This window comes from Triturus cristatus, chromosome 4_1 (assembly GCF_964204655.1).
Source record: "Triturus cristatus chromosome 4_1, aTriCri1.1, whole genome shotgun sequence".
NCBI classification, from domain to species: domain Eukaryota; kingdom Metazoa; phylum Chordata; class Amphibia; order Caudata; family Salamandridae; genus Triturus; species Triturus cristatus.
This window is the reverse complement of record NC_140585.1, coordinates 969,189,532-969,207,083: the sequence shown is the minus strand read 5'-3', so window position 1 is coordinate 969,207,083 and position 17,552 is coordinate 969,189,532. Positions and strand designations below refer to the sequence as shown.

The 17,552-nt window shown below is 44.3% G+C and overlaps 1 protein-coding gene across 1 annotated transcript in view; it reads left to right on the top strand.

The window, feature by feature from the left end:
* Positions 1-17,552, top strand: part of TRHDE (thyrotropin releasing hormone degrading enzyme) — a 1,875,424-nt gene that overhangs the window by 365,407 nt on the left and 1,492,465 nt on the right. Inside the window, exon 2 of the mRNA XM_085653848.1 lies at positions 2,691-2,964. Coding sequence (XP_085509974.1) covers positions 2,691-2,964 — 274 coding nt within the window. The remainder of the gene's footprint in view (positions 1-2,690; positions 2,965-17,552) is intronic.

Genomic DNA, 17,552 nt, shown 5'->3' with positions numbered 1-17,552 from the left:
TTTATTGGATTCACTGTCAGTCCCCAGTAAAGTGCACCAGGGGTGCCAGGGCTTGTGAATGCCAATGCTGCTGGTGGGCTTGCAGCGCTGGTTGCGCCACCCACGGAAGCGGCCTTGTAAAGTGTGTCTAGGGTCTGCCACCGCAGACCCTGTGCGCGGTCCGGGACCGTCGCGCTGACTGCGCAAGTGCCCCCACTTGCCAGTCCCTAAACCTTCCCTTACCTACATATTAGCCACCCCTCTGGTAGGCCCAAGGGCAGGGTGCATTGTAGGCATAAGGTAGGACATGCCCTGATGTGTGTGGCATGTCTTAGTAGTGAATTACAGCCCTTTCCGTTCTTCACTATTGAAGGCTACCTGCTCTCCATAGGCCAGAATGGGCTGCTGGGATCACGCCAACGCTGTGACCCCAGTGGACTCAGAGAGCATGGTAGAGTGTCAAGTTTGGTATGCCTGAACTCAGAATAATAAAATACTTCTTGTAGTCAAGTTTATTTTAATATCCTGGGTTTGTAAATACTACTTTTAGAAAGTTAGTATTTACTGACCTGACCATCTCAGTCCGCCTCTGCTGTGTGTATGTGTTCTGCCTAGCAACAGTAAGGAGCAGGGTTGGGGAATCCCCAGAGACAGGTTGGCTGCCAGGTGGTGGGTAGAGAGATTACCCCTGGATGGGTGGGAGGAGTACACCTTGACTCTTGAATAGACCTGTGCTCTGCCACCACAAAGCCGGCGCCACCCCCTGTGGGGCGGCTGATGTCTCTGCCCCGCTGCTGAAAGGAAAGAGCAGAGTCACCATAACCAAGTGCTCCAGAACTGGACTGAGCCAGGCCTAGGCCCCCTGGCGCTAAAGAACAAAAGAATCATGGTATAAAAGTAGGAGCCTGGCTCCTAAGAAATCAGAATCCTGTTTACCACAAAGAACCTCTGCCCGACTAGAAGGAGAAGAAGACGCCGGAGGAGCTGGCCTGCTGCTTGCCTTGCTGAGAGAGGAGAGGAAGAGACTTACTGAAAAGACTTTGCTACTTTGTGCTTGAACATTCTCCAAGGGCTTGATCTGAGCTTGCCCCCTGAACTGAACCCCAGGAACAGTGGGTTCTTTGTGCTTCTTGCTCGTCCTCCAATTCGAGCCGTGTGTGCATCCCGCTGGAAAAGAGACTGCGCCCCTCATCGCCCCTCCTAGGGCCGTGACACCCAGAAGCTCGCCTGCCTCAATCCCGTGAGAGCCCCGCTCCGTCCCGAGCCGCTCTCTGTCCCCGGGCCAGGCCGCCTGCATCCCTGTCACCGCCTGCTACTGGAGCGCGCTGAACGCGCTATCACCCCTCCTGCCGGAAGCCGTCCGACGACTGTGATCCCCGCCGGGTCATCCAGCTGCACTGACTGTGCCCTGTGACCCCGCTTCGCTATCCTCGGACATCTCAGGCCGCGCCGCCCCCGCTGTGGAGACCCTCCTGCACCGCCGTGCTAAAGGGTCGCGGGCCGCGCCTGCCTACTTGCCCACACCTGCTGATTGAGGACCCAAGAACACTTCCCAAGCTGAGAGTCGCACCGACCTGTGCCGACTCTCCCCATCACGAAAGAAGCTCCAGTATCGGGCTCGGGGCCCGCAACGCCTTATTTCCCCGTTCGCAGGAACCGATCTCTGTGAGTACTGGAACTACAAGTAAAAGAGACTACAAAGTGTCCATTTGAAACTACGAACCAAGAACATTTGCCTGCTGTATAACCTGGTGGCCTAGCGAAAACGTTATTGGTCTTGTGATAAGTCTGTTGAGATATATATACCTTATTTTTACATAAAGAATCGTATTTTTATATATATCCAAGTCTGGTGTCCGTTTCTGGGGGGATTGATGTATTTACTGTGTGTACGATTGTGAGTGCTTAACCAACAACGCCTGAGGAATCGCCTTGGCTGCTCACGCCACGCACCTAGAGGGTGAGCAAGGGTCATTCGCGAGGGGTTATCCTGCGCCCTGACGTGGAGGAGAGGGTTCCTGCTTGACACAAGGGCAACCTTGCGCCAACCAGAGATCCCCGACTCTAACACCAATGCAGGCGCACTACGGGAGCACTCTGTGGCTGCCAGCTCCCTGCTCCTCTGGCGTACCTTTCCCGGTGAGTCCTCAGTCTAGGAGCCGCTCTTACTTTCTCTTTGGGCCGGCTCCTCCCCTTCTTTCTCAAAGGAAAAGGTAAGCCCTAACAACCTTGGAAAAATAATCAAACTGACTTTTTTTTTCTGTTGTCCGTGGTTATTTGGCTTACCTTTCTATTTTGGGAAGGAAGGAGAGGACCAGCCCAGAGTCCAAGTGGGGCAGCTTCTGATGAAAGATGCTGCAGCAGCTCCTAGTACCTGAGATGGAGGATAAGTTGAAGTCACTGCTTGGGAGGATGGGAGCCGGTGCTAAAGGCCCTCTTATCATTACATGCACGCGATAATGCTGTTAATTACTCTCGCTCATGATTGGCCCTTGGTTGTAACTCATAATTGCGGAGGAGAGCAGTTAACAGCTAATATAACCTGCAGGAGTGGGTGTACGGCATGTTGGGACATACACTGCTTTGGGGGAGTGCACAAATATTCGTAATCAGAAATATATTAGTCATTAAATGATTTTCCAAACCGCATCCATGAAAACTCTTTTTTATGTTCTGGACTAAACCAGTCATTTGTTTCCGTCACGTTTCAGGTCTATCGGAGTTACCCAGTTTTCGCCTACTCACGCTAGGAAAGCCTTTCCTTGTTTCGATGAGCCCATCTACAAGGCCACGTTCAAGATCAGCATCAAACACCAGGAGGCATATCTATCATTGTCCAACATGCCAGTGGAGACCTCTGTGTTTGAAGAAGGCGGATGGGTGACGGATCACTTTTCTCAGACTCCTCTCATGTCAACATATTACCTGGCGTGGGCAGTGTGCAACTTTACCTACCGCGAGACAACCACTAAGCATGGGGTCACAGTGAGTATTTGTCATTACAAGTCACGTTAAATTGTGCCCTTCTAACATACGGAATTTTGTAACAAATCTACATTTGACTATAGCATCCCTATTGGTTTCACATGCTAAATGGTCATTGCCTCTTAGCTTAAGCAAGCTAAACTGATGCTTTAATTCTCTGAGTAAAATTTAAAATTGGCCTTCAACAACTAAGGGTGGAGTAAGCGTTTTTATACATTGTTGACTGAAATTTGCTAAGAAAACTAAAATGTTTTAGCTTGAGATAAGCTGATATTTGATGGTTGTCTAAGCACATGCGACTATCCCAAAGTAATGATGTATTTGAAGTAATAATTGACTCTCACTAACTTACATTATATTGCGTGGTGAGGGATAGACTCTTTACTAACACAAAATTGTTTGTAACAATATATCAATTTTAGGAATCATGCTAGAAAATGCTTTACAACTTCTCACACACATCTGGCCATATTCCAAAATGCTGTTAGAAAAACCCATTGCATGATTTGGGGAGAGGTGAAATGACGTTTCTTTAATGCAAGCTAAGATAATTGTAGCAGTGCCCCATCCCACAACCCCTGCTGACCAGTAAAAGACATTAAAGCTTAACGTGTCGTTTGGCATCCCTGGACCCTGCATCTGTTGCACAAAGGATTGTTACACCCCTACCATTGTACGGCAATGGCTGCAGTGCATATATGGATATGGCCACTGCCCTTTCCTAGTGTAAGTAGTTGTGTGTAAGTCATATCTGAGTCGGCGCGTGCATGCAGTGGCATGTGCTTAACTAGACATATGCCACCACTACTCTGATAGAGTTCTGCTTGTATAAACTGAGGCCCTCCAGACTTTGGCGGAGAGCCTGGCAGCCCCGTCTTCTGAGAGGGTGTAATGAGAGCCGATTGTGGTTTCATTTGCAATAGGGTAACAACTCTTCAACTACTAGATAGTCAAGTAAATACTGGACAATTAGTAAATTTTAAGGTCATAAATTCTGGACAAAGAAAACATTTTACGGACTTGAGACTGAACCACAATGTATAAAACTATCCAAATTAAAACCTGTCACTATGATTTTTCGAGCACAAGAACACTTATTCATATATATTAGTCAAAAGATGATAATGTTTATAGGCAGTCCAGATAGGGAACTCATAACATATATATAATTTATGGCCTGCCACAGCACACAGGAGAATGATTTGTCTGTAGCTACAAGTCGAGAAATCTAGCAGGGAATTGCAAAGTTAAGCCTAGTGTTGGGATGTCAAGATTCTTCCAGATCTCAAAAGGAAGAGGTAATTCCCACTATGAAGTGCCACCAAACACCTACCTTCATACGTCTATGTACCAACCACTCTGTCAACACACACATTGTAAATCTCCTCGCAACCACTATGATCAGGCACAACACTCATCATTGAACACCCAAACCATCAATATCAAATACTTCAAGAACTTGGTCCTTTGAAAAAAAAGCTCTGAAATTCTCTGAAGAAACAGAAGTTAAAGGTCAGTTATGGCTTAGCGAACACAAACCAGAAGAAGCCCGGAAATTTGCCAGTTATGGTATGCAAATTTAAACTTCCACCACCCACTGTTCTCAGTATACCACTTTGCTGATGGAAAGTGAAAAGAAGCTAATCCACCAAAATCAAGACATGGCTGATGGCGTGAGTTATGGTGTTCATTATGTGTTGCATATAATAACTGACGAATTCCAGGGATTTTTCAGATTTGTATTCTTTAAAACCACAACTATCCTTATACTGGTATTTTTTTCTGTGAATATATATATATATATATATATATATATATGTTTCCAAAAGTTTGTTGTGAGTTCACCGCTCTCCTCCCTCGCGACGCCGGTGCCAGCAACGGTCACAACTCCGCCTCAAATGTTTTACACAGGATAAGATCCGAGTATTCTCCGAAATAAATCCAGCGGCACACCAAGGACAACACAATACGCCTTTATTGTGTCACAAAAACAGAACTACGCGTTTCGGCGAAGCCCTTGACAAAGGCTTCGCCGAAACGCGTAGTTCTGTTTTTGTGACACAATAAAGGCGTATTGTGTTGTCCTTGGTGTGCCGCTGGATTTATTTCGGAGAATACTCGGATCTTATCCTGTGTAAAACATATATATATATATATATATATATATATATATATATATATATATATATATATATATATATATATATATATATATATATATACACACACACATAAATATTTTCACTCTATTTCTTCAGTTACAAAGAAAATCAGCACTCACGGGGGGCTTGTAGAACTTTATTCAGCAGCATGCAACAAACGCGTTTCGCCGATCTGCCTTCCTCTGTGTTACTGACACACCGGAAGAGACCACCTTTAAAGACCATTTCATTTGTGCATAACAAGGGACAAGCGCATCCGCGCAAACATGAGCGCCATTTTGTAATGTCATATATATATATACAATTTGTCCAATGATGCTCAATTCATTTTAGATTACATTCTTTTGCACCATGGTCTTCTTACTCTTTGTAGCCATTATACTGAATTAATGCATTTCATACAGATTTCTCAGAATTCAAGCGTGTAAACATTACACTGTTATTCGCAGCAGTATATCGGCCTAAGTAAAAGTATACACCATGGAGGTGGAGTCTGAGCGTGAGATATATATTTCTCATCAAAAAGAATTACCGCACTCCATGATTCTTCAGTAAATCGGCCTGTAAGGTGGGCCAGAATCTGAAAGAAATAGTGGACTTCAGAGGAAGATATTTCCAGATCAATGAACAGATCACCTGCAACTCTACGTATACTGTATATATGATCGTCTGCATGTGTGGCCTTAGATATATTGGCAGCACAATCTGCCCACTTAGAAAAATAATTTTGGAACACCTTAGAGCGATTTCAAATCGAGATATGAATTATGCAATCACCAAGCATATGCATACCATACACAACACAAACTGGCAAAACATCAAATATTTTGGCATTGCAACAATACCACCCAATGAAAGAGGAGGGAATCGAAACCCTCAAGCTGAGAGGATTGGAATCCCGCCTAATTATTCGCTTTAAAACCAAGACTCTGTATGGTCTCAACGGGGATGAAGAATTATATATCCACCTATAACATCCTCACCGTGAAATTTCAAATTTGCACAAAAATTGGTCATCAACGAATGATGTAATGATGCATACTATATGCAGTCATTAGATATCAAAGGTACCACATGACAACATGATTACAAACACTGTGCATGTATGACAATCATCAAGAGAATCATCTGAACAATGTTACTAGAACAAGTAATAAGGTGACTTACATTACTGGATAATAATAAGGAGATTCACAAAGGAGGATAAAAGTTGCGACAAGAAAGGGTACTAATCCCTTTCTAGAATGGAGGGAATCATTCTGATGAATCAAAATCCCAATGGCCAATGACGGCAAACTCGTACATCTACTAAGATAAAAGATGACCATTAGAGACTATCTAAGTAACTTCAAGTGTGTTTATTCAGAAGTAAACTGAAATGAAAATGAAAGAACTCAAAGTCCAATGATGCCTCATAATGGGCTAACATGGAACTAGTATATAAAGAGACATAAACAAAGGACTCACAATACTGTGATCAAGGCCATTTCTTGACTGAAACGTTGGTGGTGGTAGTGGTGATAATTGCGCTTTGAAAAAAGCTGATTTACTGAAGAATCGTGGAGTGCGGTAATTCTTTTTGATGAGAATTTGTTACGAGGTTAAGTCTGACCTCGAAATACCGCACCGGCGGTGAGAGAGTGCGCGCTGAAATTGGACTGTTTGGTGAAAGATATATATATATATATTTCTTTTTTTTTTCCTTTGTCGTGTGACATTGAGGAAGGCGTAGCCGAAACGCGTCTGTCCACACATTCGAGTAACTTAATAAAACTTTAATAACTTACGGTGTCAGTCTGCGCCTCAATTAGTGACCATTGGATTTGGTCACACACTGGGAATATATATATATATATATAAATATATATATATATATATATATATATATATATATATATATATATATATATCTCCACTGCTCCTTCGTATACACAGATCGGTACTCATGGGACAGGATAATCCTTTTATTTAGGACTCTTGTGCACACAGACGCGTTTCCGCAATACACCTTTATCAATGACATTAATAAAGACACATTGTCAAAACGTGTCTGTGTGCACTAGAGTCCTAAATAAAAGGATTATACCTCTCCCGTGAATGCTGGTCTGTGTATACAAAGGAGCACTAAATATTACGCACATGTGCTTTCACGTGATCGAGTACAGTGCTCGTGAGTGTGGAAGCTGTGGTGCAGTATGGAGCTTGGATATATATATATATCTATATCTATATAGGCTCAAGTGTATGATAATGCTTAAAGGCTGTTTCGTTTGTTATTAGTATTAAATCATAGCACAGAGCACTTTATCAACATAATTTGCACACTTCAATTTCCCCCGTGAAGACACAAAATTTTATGAGGAACACGCAGTTCAATAATTATTATGAATTATGAAATGAACATTCTGCATGAAAGAAAAAAATGGCAATTCAGTTTTAAATAACCAATGTGTTTTTTAAACAAACCAGGAGCAGTTTCAAGTTCTAATATGCTTTTACTATCCATTATTTATGCTTGATTTACAAACTTGTATAAGTATTTTCTTCATGTCTATAAATTTGCCGATCATGTGGGGTCGTTTCAATTTGCACGGTCACTTTAAATGCACATTGAAAAAATGTCTCTATGTTGAGTGAACAAGGCTCGTGAGAGCTGAAACGCGTTTTGACGACAATGGAGGAATACAAAATATCTCAAGCACTTACTTTGGGTCTGTGTCCGTCACTAGTCTCCTGCAATCTTGGATTCTTGCCGGAAAGAAGAATATATATTATTTTTTACACAGTGCCAGCCGCTGTTGAGTAGTCAGAAGTTCCATTGGAAGAACGTCTTTTTTTTTTTTTTTTTTGCTGGTAACTTTGGTGCTGTTTGGAGAATGCTCACAAGACTTTCCAAAACTGCTTGATAGGGTTCAATATTGCCACCAAGGTGTACTGGTGACATAAACCACAAGGATGAGTAGTTTGTAAAAGTCACTGGATCCCCCGAGGTGGAAATATTGGACAGTGTCACACATTTTACCTGTTACACATTGTTTATGGTACATGTTTATTTTAGGGTAGTTAGCTTGAAAAGACCGTTTTCTTTGATGAGCCCACACTGGAATTGGAATACTTAGGTTTTGTTTACCTTTCTTGAATATATTGTAAATAAAACAATAGGCAGTGGTGAGGGTTAATGGTTTATGTGATTCTGCAATACTACATAATTATGAATTTAGTGCATTTGTCATATAATTTGCATAATCTTCAGTTTTCAACAATCCTGTTGTTTGTAGTTTCAAATGGATGAAAATAATAGTGCCAGAGAATGTATTATATAAATAGCTTTTGGCTTCATAAATGAGATAACCTTGCCTCTTCATTAGGTCTTCCGTGTTGCATTCTCCTAGCAGCTATAACAATGGTAAAGCTCTGCAGAGTGATTTGAATTGCTGTCATTATGATGATACAATCCACATTTCACAGAGAACCATGGAATGTTGTCTTTATTTCGTGGTTTCCAGGGAAATATGGGCTATTATACCACTGCATTTCATACAATAAAAGCACCCAAATACCTGGAATTGTGTCGACTCCCCGTAGCGTTCTCAATAACACACTTCCACACTCCATCAGAATTTTTAAAAGCAAGCATTGGCAAATGCCAATAGGTCCTGCCGTATGATGGAGTTTAGTGATGTGGATAGGAGTGAAGAGTAGTGTTATGAAGTAGGTTAAAGTTTTGTGAAGTGTTGTGGATGGGAGTATAGTGCTGTAGAGTGGATTATAGTATTAAAATGTTGTATAGTGTTGGAGAGTATATAGTTTTATAGTGTTGTGTAGTGGCGTATAGTATATTGTAGTAGTTTAGAGGGTGTTGTGTAGAGTGTTGTAAAGTATAGTGAAAGTACAGTGGTGCAGAGTTTATTGGTACAGAGTGTAGTGAGCATTTGTTTTGAGTAAAGTGGTGTAGAGTGTATAGGTGTTTTCATGTAGTGAGGTAGAGTAGTATAGAGTGCTGTGGAATAGAGTATAGTGGTTTCGAGTATGTTGTAGTTGTATATAATGTAATGGTGTAGAGTGGAGTGTGGTATAATCAATTATAGTGTTGTAGAGTGGAGTAGTGTTAGGTACAGTAAAATGGTGTAGAGTGTAGAGGCATAAAGTGTAGTAGAGTTTATAGGTGTTGAGTGCAATAATATAGAATGTAGTAATATATACTGTAGTTATGCAGAATATAGTTCAGAGTGTGTGTGTATAGTGATGTGTTGTATAGTGGTGTAAAGTATATTGGTGCAGAGAGGAGTGAGGTAGATTACTGTGGTGCAGAGTAGAATAGAGTAGTATGTAGTGTAGTTTGTTAAAGTGTAGTGATATAAAGTGTAATGGCATAGAGTGATGTAGCGTGTAGCTTTGTAGAGTGCTGTGGTATATATTAATATGTCATTTTATATAGATGTGTGAAGTGAAGTGGGGCAAAGTAGTTGTTGTAGGTGAAGGGTATATTAGTTTTTAGTAAAGTGGTGTTGTGTATTGGTATAGAATGCAGTTTTAGACTGCAGTGGCATAGCATAGTTTGTAGAGGAATAGAGTGATGTAATGTATAGTGTCGTGGCACAGAGTTTCATGTTTTGTAGTGGTATAGAGTGTAGTATTATATAGTATATTGTTAGAGAGTCTAGTGAATTGGTGTGGAGTGGAGTGATGTTGAGTGCAATGGTGTATAGTGATGTATGCTGCAGTGGCATATAGAAGAATGTTGTAGTGTATGTTGGTGTAAAGTAGTTGCCATAGGTATAGTGGAGTAGAGTGTGTTTTTTTGAGTAAAATGATGTAGAGTGAAGTGATGTAGAGTGTAGTGGTTTTCAGTAGAGTGGTGTAGTTGTAGAGTGCAATGGTGTACAGTAGAGTGGTATAGAGGCATAGAGTGTAGTGTGGCGTGGAGTGGTGTTGAGTGTAGTGGTTTATAGTGTAGTGGTGTATAGTGCAATTGTATACAGTTGAGTGGCTGCCACTGGTTAATGACTACACACAGTCAAGTATGGGATTCCCTGCTATTTAATGAAAATATGATAAAGTCTCTTCAAAATTCAAAAAAGTGTATTTCTTTAACAAAGAAGCTTTGACAGTAATATTCACATTGTAGCACTGCATTGAGAAGTACTTACTTATGTGTTCTTTTTATACAACTGGTAGTCTGAACTTATATATCTGGAAGTGCTTCCAATCGCGATAATAAAGAAAAAAGAGTTTTAGTGAAATAAGGTACAACAGAGGCACGTTAAACCATGACATATTAAATACCCAAAACCCCAAAGCATTAAAAACTAAATAATTACATTGATTAAGCTCTTAAAAAATAAACAATAAAATGCCTCAAAACCCTTTAAAATGCACAAAATGGAGTAAAGTAAGCTATATAAGTGGTTTGTCAATTAAATTTCAGAGCAGCGGTGACTTCAAACCACGAAACAGGCCTGTTTTCACAAATCATGACTGATTTATGGCACTGTACTGACTGCCTAAGCAGGCAACTTAGCTCAAGGGTTAATGTGCCTGCTGCAGAAACCAGCAAGGTACCTGCAAGTCACAAATTTGGATTATGGTGGGACTGATTGAGCCTCAGTGCTGGACTAGAGGGAGCCCATCCGTGCTCCTACAGTAATTGTCGAACCAAATCTGTGATGTAGGACCGCCCCTGAGAGGACTGCTGATGAGCGATGCCAACATGCTCATGCATTAAAAAAAACACACAAAAAACAACACTTCTTCGAGAATTTAACAATGAAGGTCAACATTACGCACGAAAACTGCACAGATTGAAGTGTTTTGCCAAAAATAAATATTAGGAACACCGCAACTAGTTTGTGTGAGAAGGATTTCGGGAGGCAGTGAGTGGTGACCTTAGGAGCACTTCCAGGAAATGCCCAGCTCGCGAAAGCTGTATATCCCACTTATTGCAACATCCAGTTGCTAAATTATATCTGAGAACTCATCACGTTTCACCAAGCATTGACCCAGTGCCATGATTTTTATCAATCACACTGACATCTGTAGTGTGAAAAAACGGTAAGTTCTGCCTTTACATTTTCCAGCCTTTATTTTCCGGGGACCTTTGGTGACACTGGGCTGTGGCAGGACTGTGGGCAGAGTAAAGCATTAGCAGGGGTGAATAAAGGGGTATCGGGAGGGGCGGGTTGGGGGCGGAGTAAAGCGGGCAGGACTGTGGCTGGAGTGAAGAACTGGTCAAGGGACAGTGAAGGCGTAAAGGCAGGGAGGGACGTGTTCATGGCAGCGTAAAGGGCTGGCCAGGGGTGAATACAGCAGTAAAGGCAGTGCTTTAAATGGGCCGGTACTCACCGGTACTGAGTACCGGCACTTCTAATTTTTACCGCTCTGAGTACCGGCACTTCTCTGCTGCCAAGGAGAGTACCGGTACTCATCAAAGGTAGGGTTATTGTTGCTTTGGCTCACGCGAAAGAACGAAGCTGTCTGACACCCAAAGCGCCTCTAGCCCAAGCTGAGCCACCTTTAAACAATTCAGCAGGGCTCATCTGCATAATGTCCAGTGTTCACCATCACGCTGGGTTTGACAGAGCTGGGTCCATTCAGGCCCCGTGCTGTCAATCACATTCACACCATGGTGTGCATTTGTGCACACACTCGAATCCAGGCATCCTGCTGACAGCACAAATAGCAGCAATTAAGAAAGCCATGGGAGATATGGGGTGTAAAATGCCGTTTATCCCACCTGAGTCTTTTGTGTGAGTGTCTGTCTTTTGTGTGTCTGGGTGTTTGCCTGCTTGTGTGCGCCTGTGTGTGTGTGAGAGAAAAGCAAGTGAAAGAGGGAGAGCATCCAGACACTAGGGAGGTATTTTAAAGGACATTCTTGGAATACTTTGTATGAGCATTGCTGCTTGTTTCTGTAAGTGCGCACTCAAGAATATATAAGTATTCGGCCACATAGTAGAAGTGTCTTATATGTCTTGTCCTTAGCCCCACCCATAGCCCCGCCCACCTGCTACACTCATAGCTCATTTTAAGAGTACCTTCACTTATTTTTTCCAATTTAAAGCACTGGGTAAAGGGATGGGTGGAGTGAGAGCAGCAACCCACAGGTGGTCAGGTGACTATTATTTTCACTTCCCACTTGGCCCAGGGCAAAGGGTTAACAGGAGAGGTGGCTTGGGGGCAGTGCCGGGCTGGGGCAGCACTGTGGCAGGCTGAATGACTGGGGAACGGTGAATGATGGGGCAGAGTCAATGAGTGGGAGCACAGAGCAGGGCTAGGGCAAATGCTAAGGCGGCCGACGGAGTCCAGGGCGAGGGAAAGACACTGAGGGCAGTGTGGGGAAGCGGGCGGATCCTAGGCACAGGGAGTGCAGGATGGGATGCTGGGCAGGGAAGACTGGGGTAAAGTGCAGATCCTGGGAAGGAGGTACCAGGCACGGCTGCGGCAGTGAATGATTGGAACAGTTCAGTACTAGGGCAGAGTAATGCTGGACAGAGGATGAATGAACGCATATGGCATATTTCAGGACTGGAGCTGGTGAAGGATGGGGGAGAGCGCATAACATCATCATGTTGAAGCACTCCTAGGCTGTGTTAAACCAGCAGGAGTAAAACTGTGTACATGAAGACGGAATTTGCACATTTGGAATCTGCTATATTTCACATATTTTCAATATAAGTATATTGAAGGTTAAGAAATGTAGCCAGAATCACACAAATGTAGCATGCCCAGGTCCAGTTTAAAACCCAAGGCCCAAGTTCCAAAGTCAGTCACCGTGTTTTAGCCTTTAACACATTGTTACACCATAGTGATTTCTAATTGGTGGTTCTAGTGTGGGCTAAAATCTTGTTTAATCCTTTTGATCCAAAAGATGCATGCATCTCCAGCTGGTGAAAGAAATATAATAATGTCAGGTGCAGCTTACATCATGAAACATTCACAACTCTAGTTTGCACCAAGACGTATGAAATACAAGTTATTAGGTCGAAACCTGATCGGGCCGAATCAGCACTTCATCCTTCTGAGTTCACCTGTAGAGAGGTCTAAATCAACTAACAGTGATGCTTTTCGTTTGCTGTAAGAAGCAAACTGCGGGTTTAAGCTCTGTGAAAAGGAGATGAGCACTTGAGAATTAGACACCAGCACTTATACAGGCACAAGCATTTCACTTTCGCTTGACGAAAGGTGCATGCTTGCGCTATGTGCTGCTAGCTAGTTAAGCGTGGAGCGCTTACAATTCCTATTTTAGATAGCGTTTTTCATCTCTATGCTGTAAATCGTTTTTTTGGTTTTAATATTGTTATAATATCGCCCACATTCTTGCACTATAAATTGTGCCCTCACCGCATTTTGCGGAGTCTGTTGTCCTTGCTGGAAGCCCTTGTGCTCCTTCGCGTGGCGCTTGGCCGCCATCTTGGGGGTGGTGTTTTGTTAACTGTGCCATCTGCTCGAGCGCTCTAGCGCTTGCCAGGACTCCAGGTGAGCCGGTATTTAAGACAAGCACTTTGTTTGCTCGTTCTTGACGAAAGGTGCATGCTTGCGCTATGTGCTGCTAGCTAGTTAAGCGTGGAGCGCTTACAATTCCTATATTAGATAGCGTTTTTCATCTCTATGCTGTAAATCGTTTTTTTGGTTTTAACATTGTTATAATATCGCCCACATTCTTGCACTATAAATTGTGCCCTCACCGCATTTTGCGGAGTCTGTTGTCCTTGCTGGAAGCCCTTGTGCTCCTTCGCGGGGCGCTTGGCCGCCATCTTGGGGGTGGTGTTTTGTTAACTGTGCCATCTGCTCGAGCGCTCTAGCGCTTGCCAGGACTCCAGGTGAGCCGGTATTTAAGACGAGCACTTTGTTTGCTCGTTCTTGACGAAAGGTGCATGCTTGCGCTATGTGCTGCTAGCTAGTTAAGCGTGGAGCGCTTACAATTCCTATTTTAGATAGCGTTTTTCATCTCTATGCTGTAAATCGTTTTTTTGGTTTTAATATTGTTATAATATCGCCCACATTCTTGCACTATAAATTGTGCCCTCACCGCATTTTGCGGAGTCTGTTGTCCTTGCTGGAAGCCCTTGTGCTCCTTCGCGTGGCGCTTGGCCGCCATCTTGGGGGTGGTGTTTTGTTAACTGTGCCATCTGCTCGAGCGCTCTAGCGCTTGCCAGGACTCCAGGTGAGCCGGTATTTAAGACGAGCACTTTGTTTGCTCGTTCTTGACGAAAGGTGCATGCTTGCGCTATGTGCTGCTAGCTAGTTAAGCGTGGAGCGCTTACAATTCCTATTTTAGATAGCGTTTTTCATCTCTATGCTGTAAATCGTTTTTTTGGTTTTAATATTGTTATAATATCGCCCACATTCTTGCACTATAAATTGTGCCCTCACCGCATTTTGCGGAGTCTGTTGTCCTTGCTGGAAGCCCTTGTGCTCCTTCGCGTGGCGCTTGGCCGCCATCTTGGGGGTGGTGTTTTGTTAACTGTGCCATCTGCTCGAGCGCTCTAGCGCTTGCCAGGACTCTAGGTGAGCCGGTATTTAAGACGAGCACTTTGTTTGCTCGTTCTTGACGAAAGGTGCATGCTTGCGCTATGTGCTGCTAGCTAGTTAAGCGTGGAGCGCTTACAATTCCTATTTTAGATAGCGTTTTTCATCTCTATGCTGTAAATCGTTTTTTTGGTTTTAATATTGTTATAATATCGCCCACATTCTTGCACTATAAATTGTGCCCTCACCGCATTTTGCGGAGTCTGTTGTCCTTGCTGGAAGCCCTTGTGCTCCTTCGCGTGGCGCTTGGCCGCCATCTTGGGGGTGGTGTTTTGTTAACTGTGCCATCTGCTCGAGCGCTCTAGCGCTTGCCAGGACTCCAGGTGAGCCGGTATTTAATGCTCACACGGGCCGCGCAGCGGTGACGCGCAGCGGTAGCGCCTGACTCTCGCCTGAGTCAAGCCAGAGTCTGCCCGTCTGCGCCCGTCAGCGCTAAGGAAGTGCGGGGTGCGGCAGACCTTTTCATCTACATTATGGCTGCTTCCATCCTCAGGTATGGTAGAGCAGACTTATTGGCCTTACGTGAACAATTTACTATCTGTCCACTTCCGCCTGTAGCACCGCTAAGGGGCCCTTATCGGTGCACCTGTTGCTGTTGGCGCCTGCCTCCCCCTTCTCGCGTCCGCTCCTTGCAAATTTCATCCCGGCAGATTAACGTGTCGGGGGTAAATACTGCCAGTATATATAGCCTAAATGTCAGATCTCTGGTCAAACATCAGGCGGAGATCTTTGATATTGTCACCAATGACTCCCCTGATGTGTTTTTTATGACCGAGACATGGCTACAAGATGCTGACACTGCGATTTTAAACCTTGCCTTCCCCCCTGACTATACCGTGGCAACTCTCAACCGCGGTTCGAGAGGTGGTGGAATTGCAATGGCGGTGAAACGCCGCTTTCCTTGTGAATGGAAAGAACTAAAACTTCCAGGTTGCGAATGTGCTCACTTTAGAATCTCTCTGTCCCATTGCTATAGCTTTTCAGGTCTTCTAATATATCGGCCTCCGGGCTGCGATGCTGCCTTTAGGGCCGCTCTCCCGGACGTCATTAGCATAGAAGCTCTTGGTTGTGCAAATTTCAATGTGGTAGGTGACCTCAACCTGCACTTTGACTGTCCATCCCAATCCTCCATTAAGAGCTGCTTAGCAGATCTAGAAGCCTTGCAGCTCCTACAGAGAGTGATGTCCCCCTCCCACTCTGGCGGACACATACTGGACCCGTTCTTTACCTCCTTAGAGGACATTACTGTATGCCAACCTGTTCAGTTGTCATGGACAGACCATATGCTGGTGAAGGCAGTTATCCCTGTGGTAGATTCTCTTTTTGTGGCACAGAATAAAACATCTCTCTCCCGCCAGTGGAGTAAATTAAAACTTGAAGACTTCTACCTTTTATTAGGTAAAACACCCCTACCTCTTCTCTCCGATGCTGACTGTGGGTATGATTCATTCTGTACTTGGATTGGCACGGCCTTGGACTCTCTTATTCCCCTTGTACGTTCCAAGTGCCGGACCAAGGCCCATAGCCCGTGGTATGATGAGACCTTGTCGTCTCTCAAGAGAGAGTGTAGGCAAGCAGAAAGGCGATGGAGGAAAGCCTATGATCCCGCGCTCAAAACCTGCTACCTTACTCTATCCAAGGCATATCACAGAGCGGTGTGTCGAACACGTGCCGCATTTTATGCGCAGGAGTTCCGGAACAGCCCTAACCCCTCCAAACTAATCTTTAAGGTCCTAAAGGACCTTACAACTAAGAGGGCCTCCGCGGCAGAAATCTGCACTGACTCTCACTGCGAGAGTCTGGCCTTGTTCTTTGTTCAAAAGGTGCAAGTAATCTACCACACCTTTCCAACTATTGTGCACCGCTCGGATTCATCTGATTGTCCTAAGATCAATGATAGGATCCTGGATTTTTTGGCCCCCCTATCTGAGGAGGGTTTTGATTTACTGAGCCAAAAAATTAAATCTGGCTCCCCTGCAGACCCCCTCAAACCGGCCCTATTTAAAAACATGCAGGCCACATGTCGCGCACCCTTGCTTGCCCTTATTAATATGTCACTGGGTTCAGGGATTGTACCCACCAAGTGGAAGCAAGCGGTAATTACCCCCATCCTAAAAAAGCCTACCCTAGATCCTATAAAACCTGAGAACTATCGCCCCATCTCTCTGCTGCCGTGGGCTGCTAAAGTCACCGAAGCCCACGTGAATGGGATCCTGGCCGACCATCTTGCCAAAGCTAACATCTTGGATCCCACGCAAAATAGTTTTCGTACAGGCCACAGCACGGAGACTGCCTTGTTATACATGGTTGAACATCTGCGCTCCGTGCTGGACACCGGACAAACAGCGGCACTCCTGTTGTTAGATCTGAGCGCCGCCTTTGATACGGTGTCCCACGAAATCCTGTTGCGGCGGTTAGAGGAAGCTGGGGTCAGGGGGCTGGCACTAGGATGGTTCCGCTCCTTCCTTTCCAATAGATCTTTTCAGGTTGCGATACCACCCGGTAAATCCACCTCTCACCCGCTCACCTTGGGGGTCCCACAGGGATCATCTCTGAGCCCCACTCTCTTCAATCTTTATGTGAGGCCGCTGGCTGCGGTAGTCAAAGGCTGGGGCATGACTATGGTGTCCTATGCGGATGATACGCAGCTGGCGGTCACACTAAGTGGGGACTCAGCCATGGATGCCCTCAACTTCTGTGAGGGGCTACGCTCGGTGGCCAATTGGATGAACCAGAATTGTCTCCAATTGAACACAAAGAAGACAGAGGTGATGGTGTTTGGGAAGCAACCTGGATGTTGGAATGACAGCTGGTGGCCCCCCGAGATAGGAATGATCCCCTCTCCTGCTATGGAGTTAAAAAACCTCGGGGTCTGATTGGACCCTTTACTTAGCTTCACTT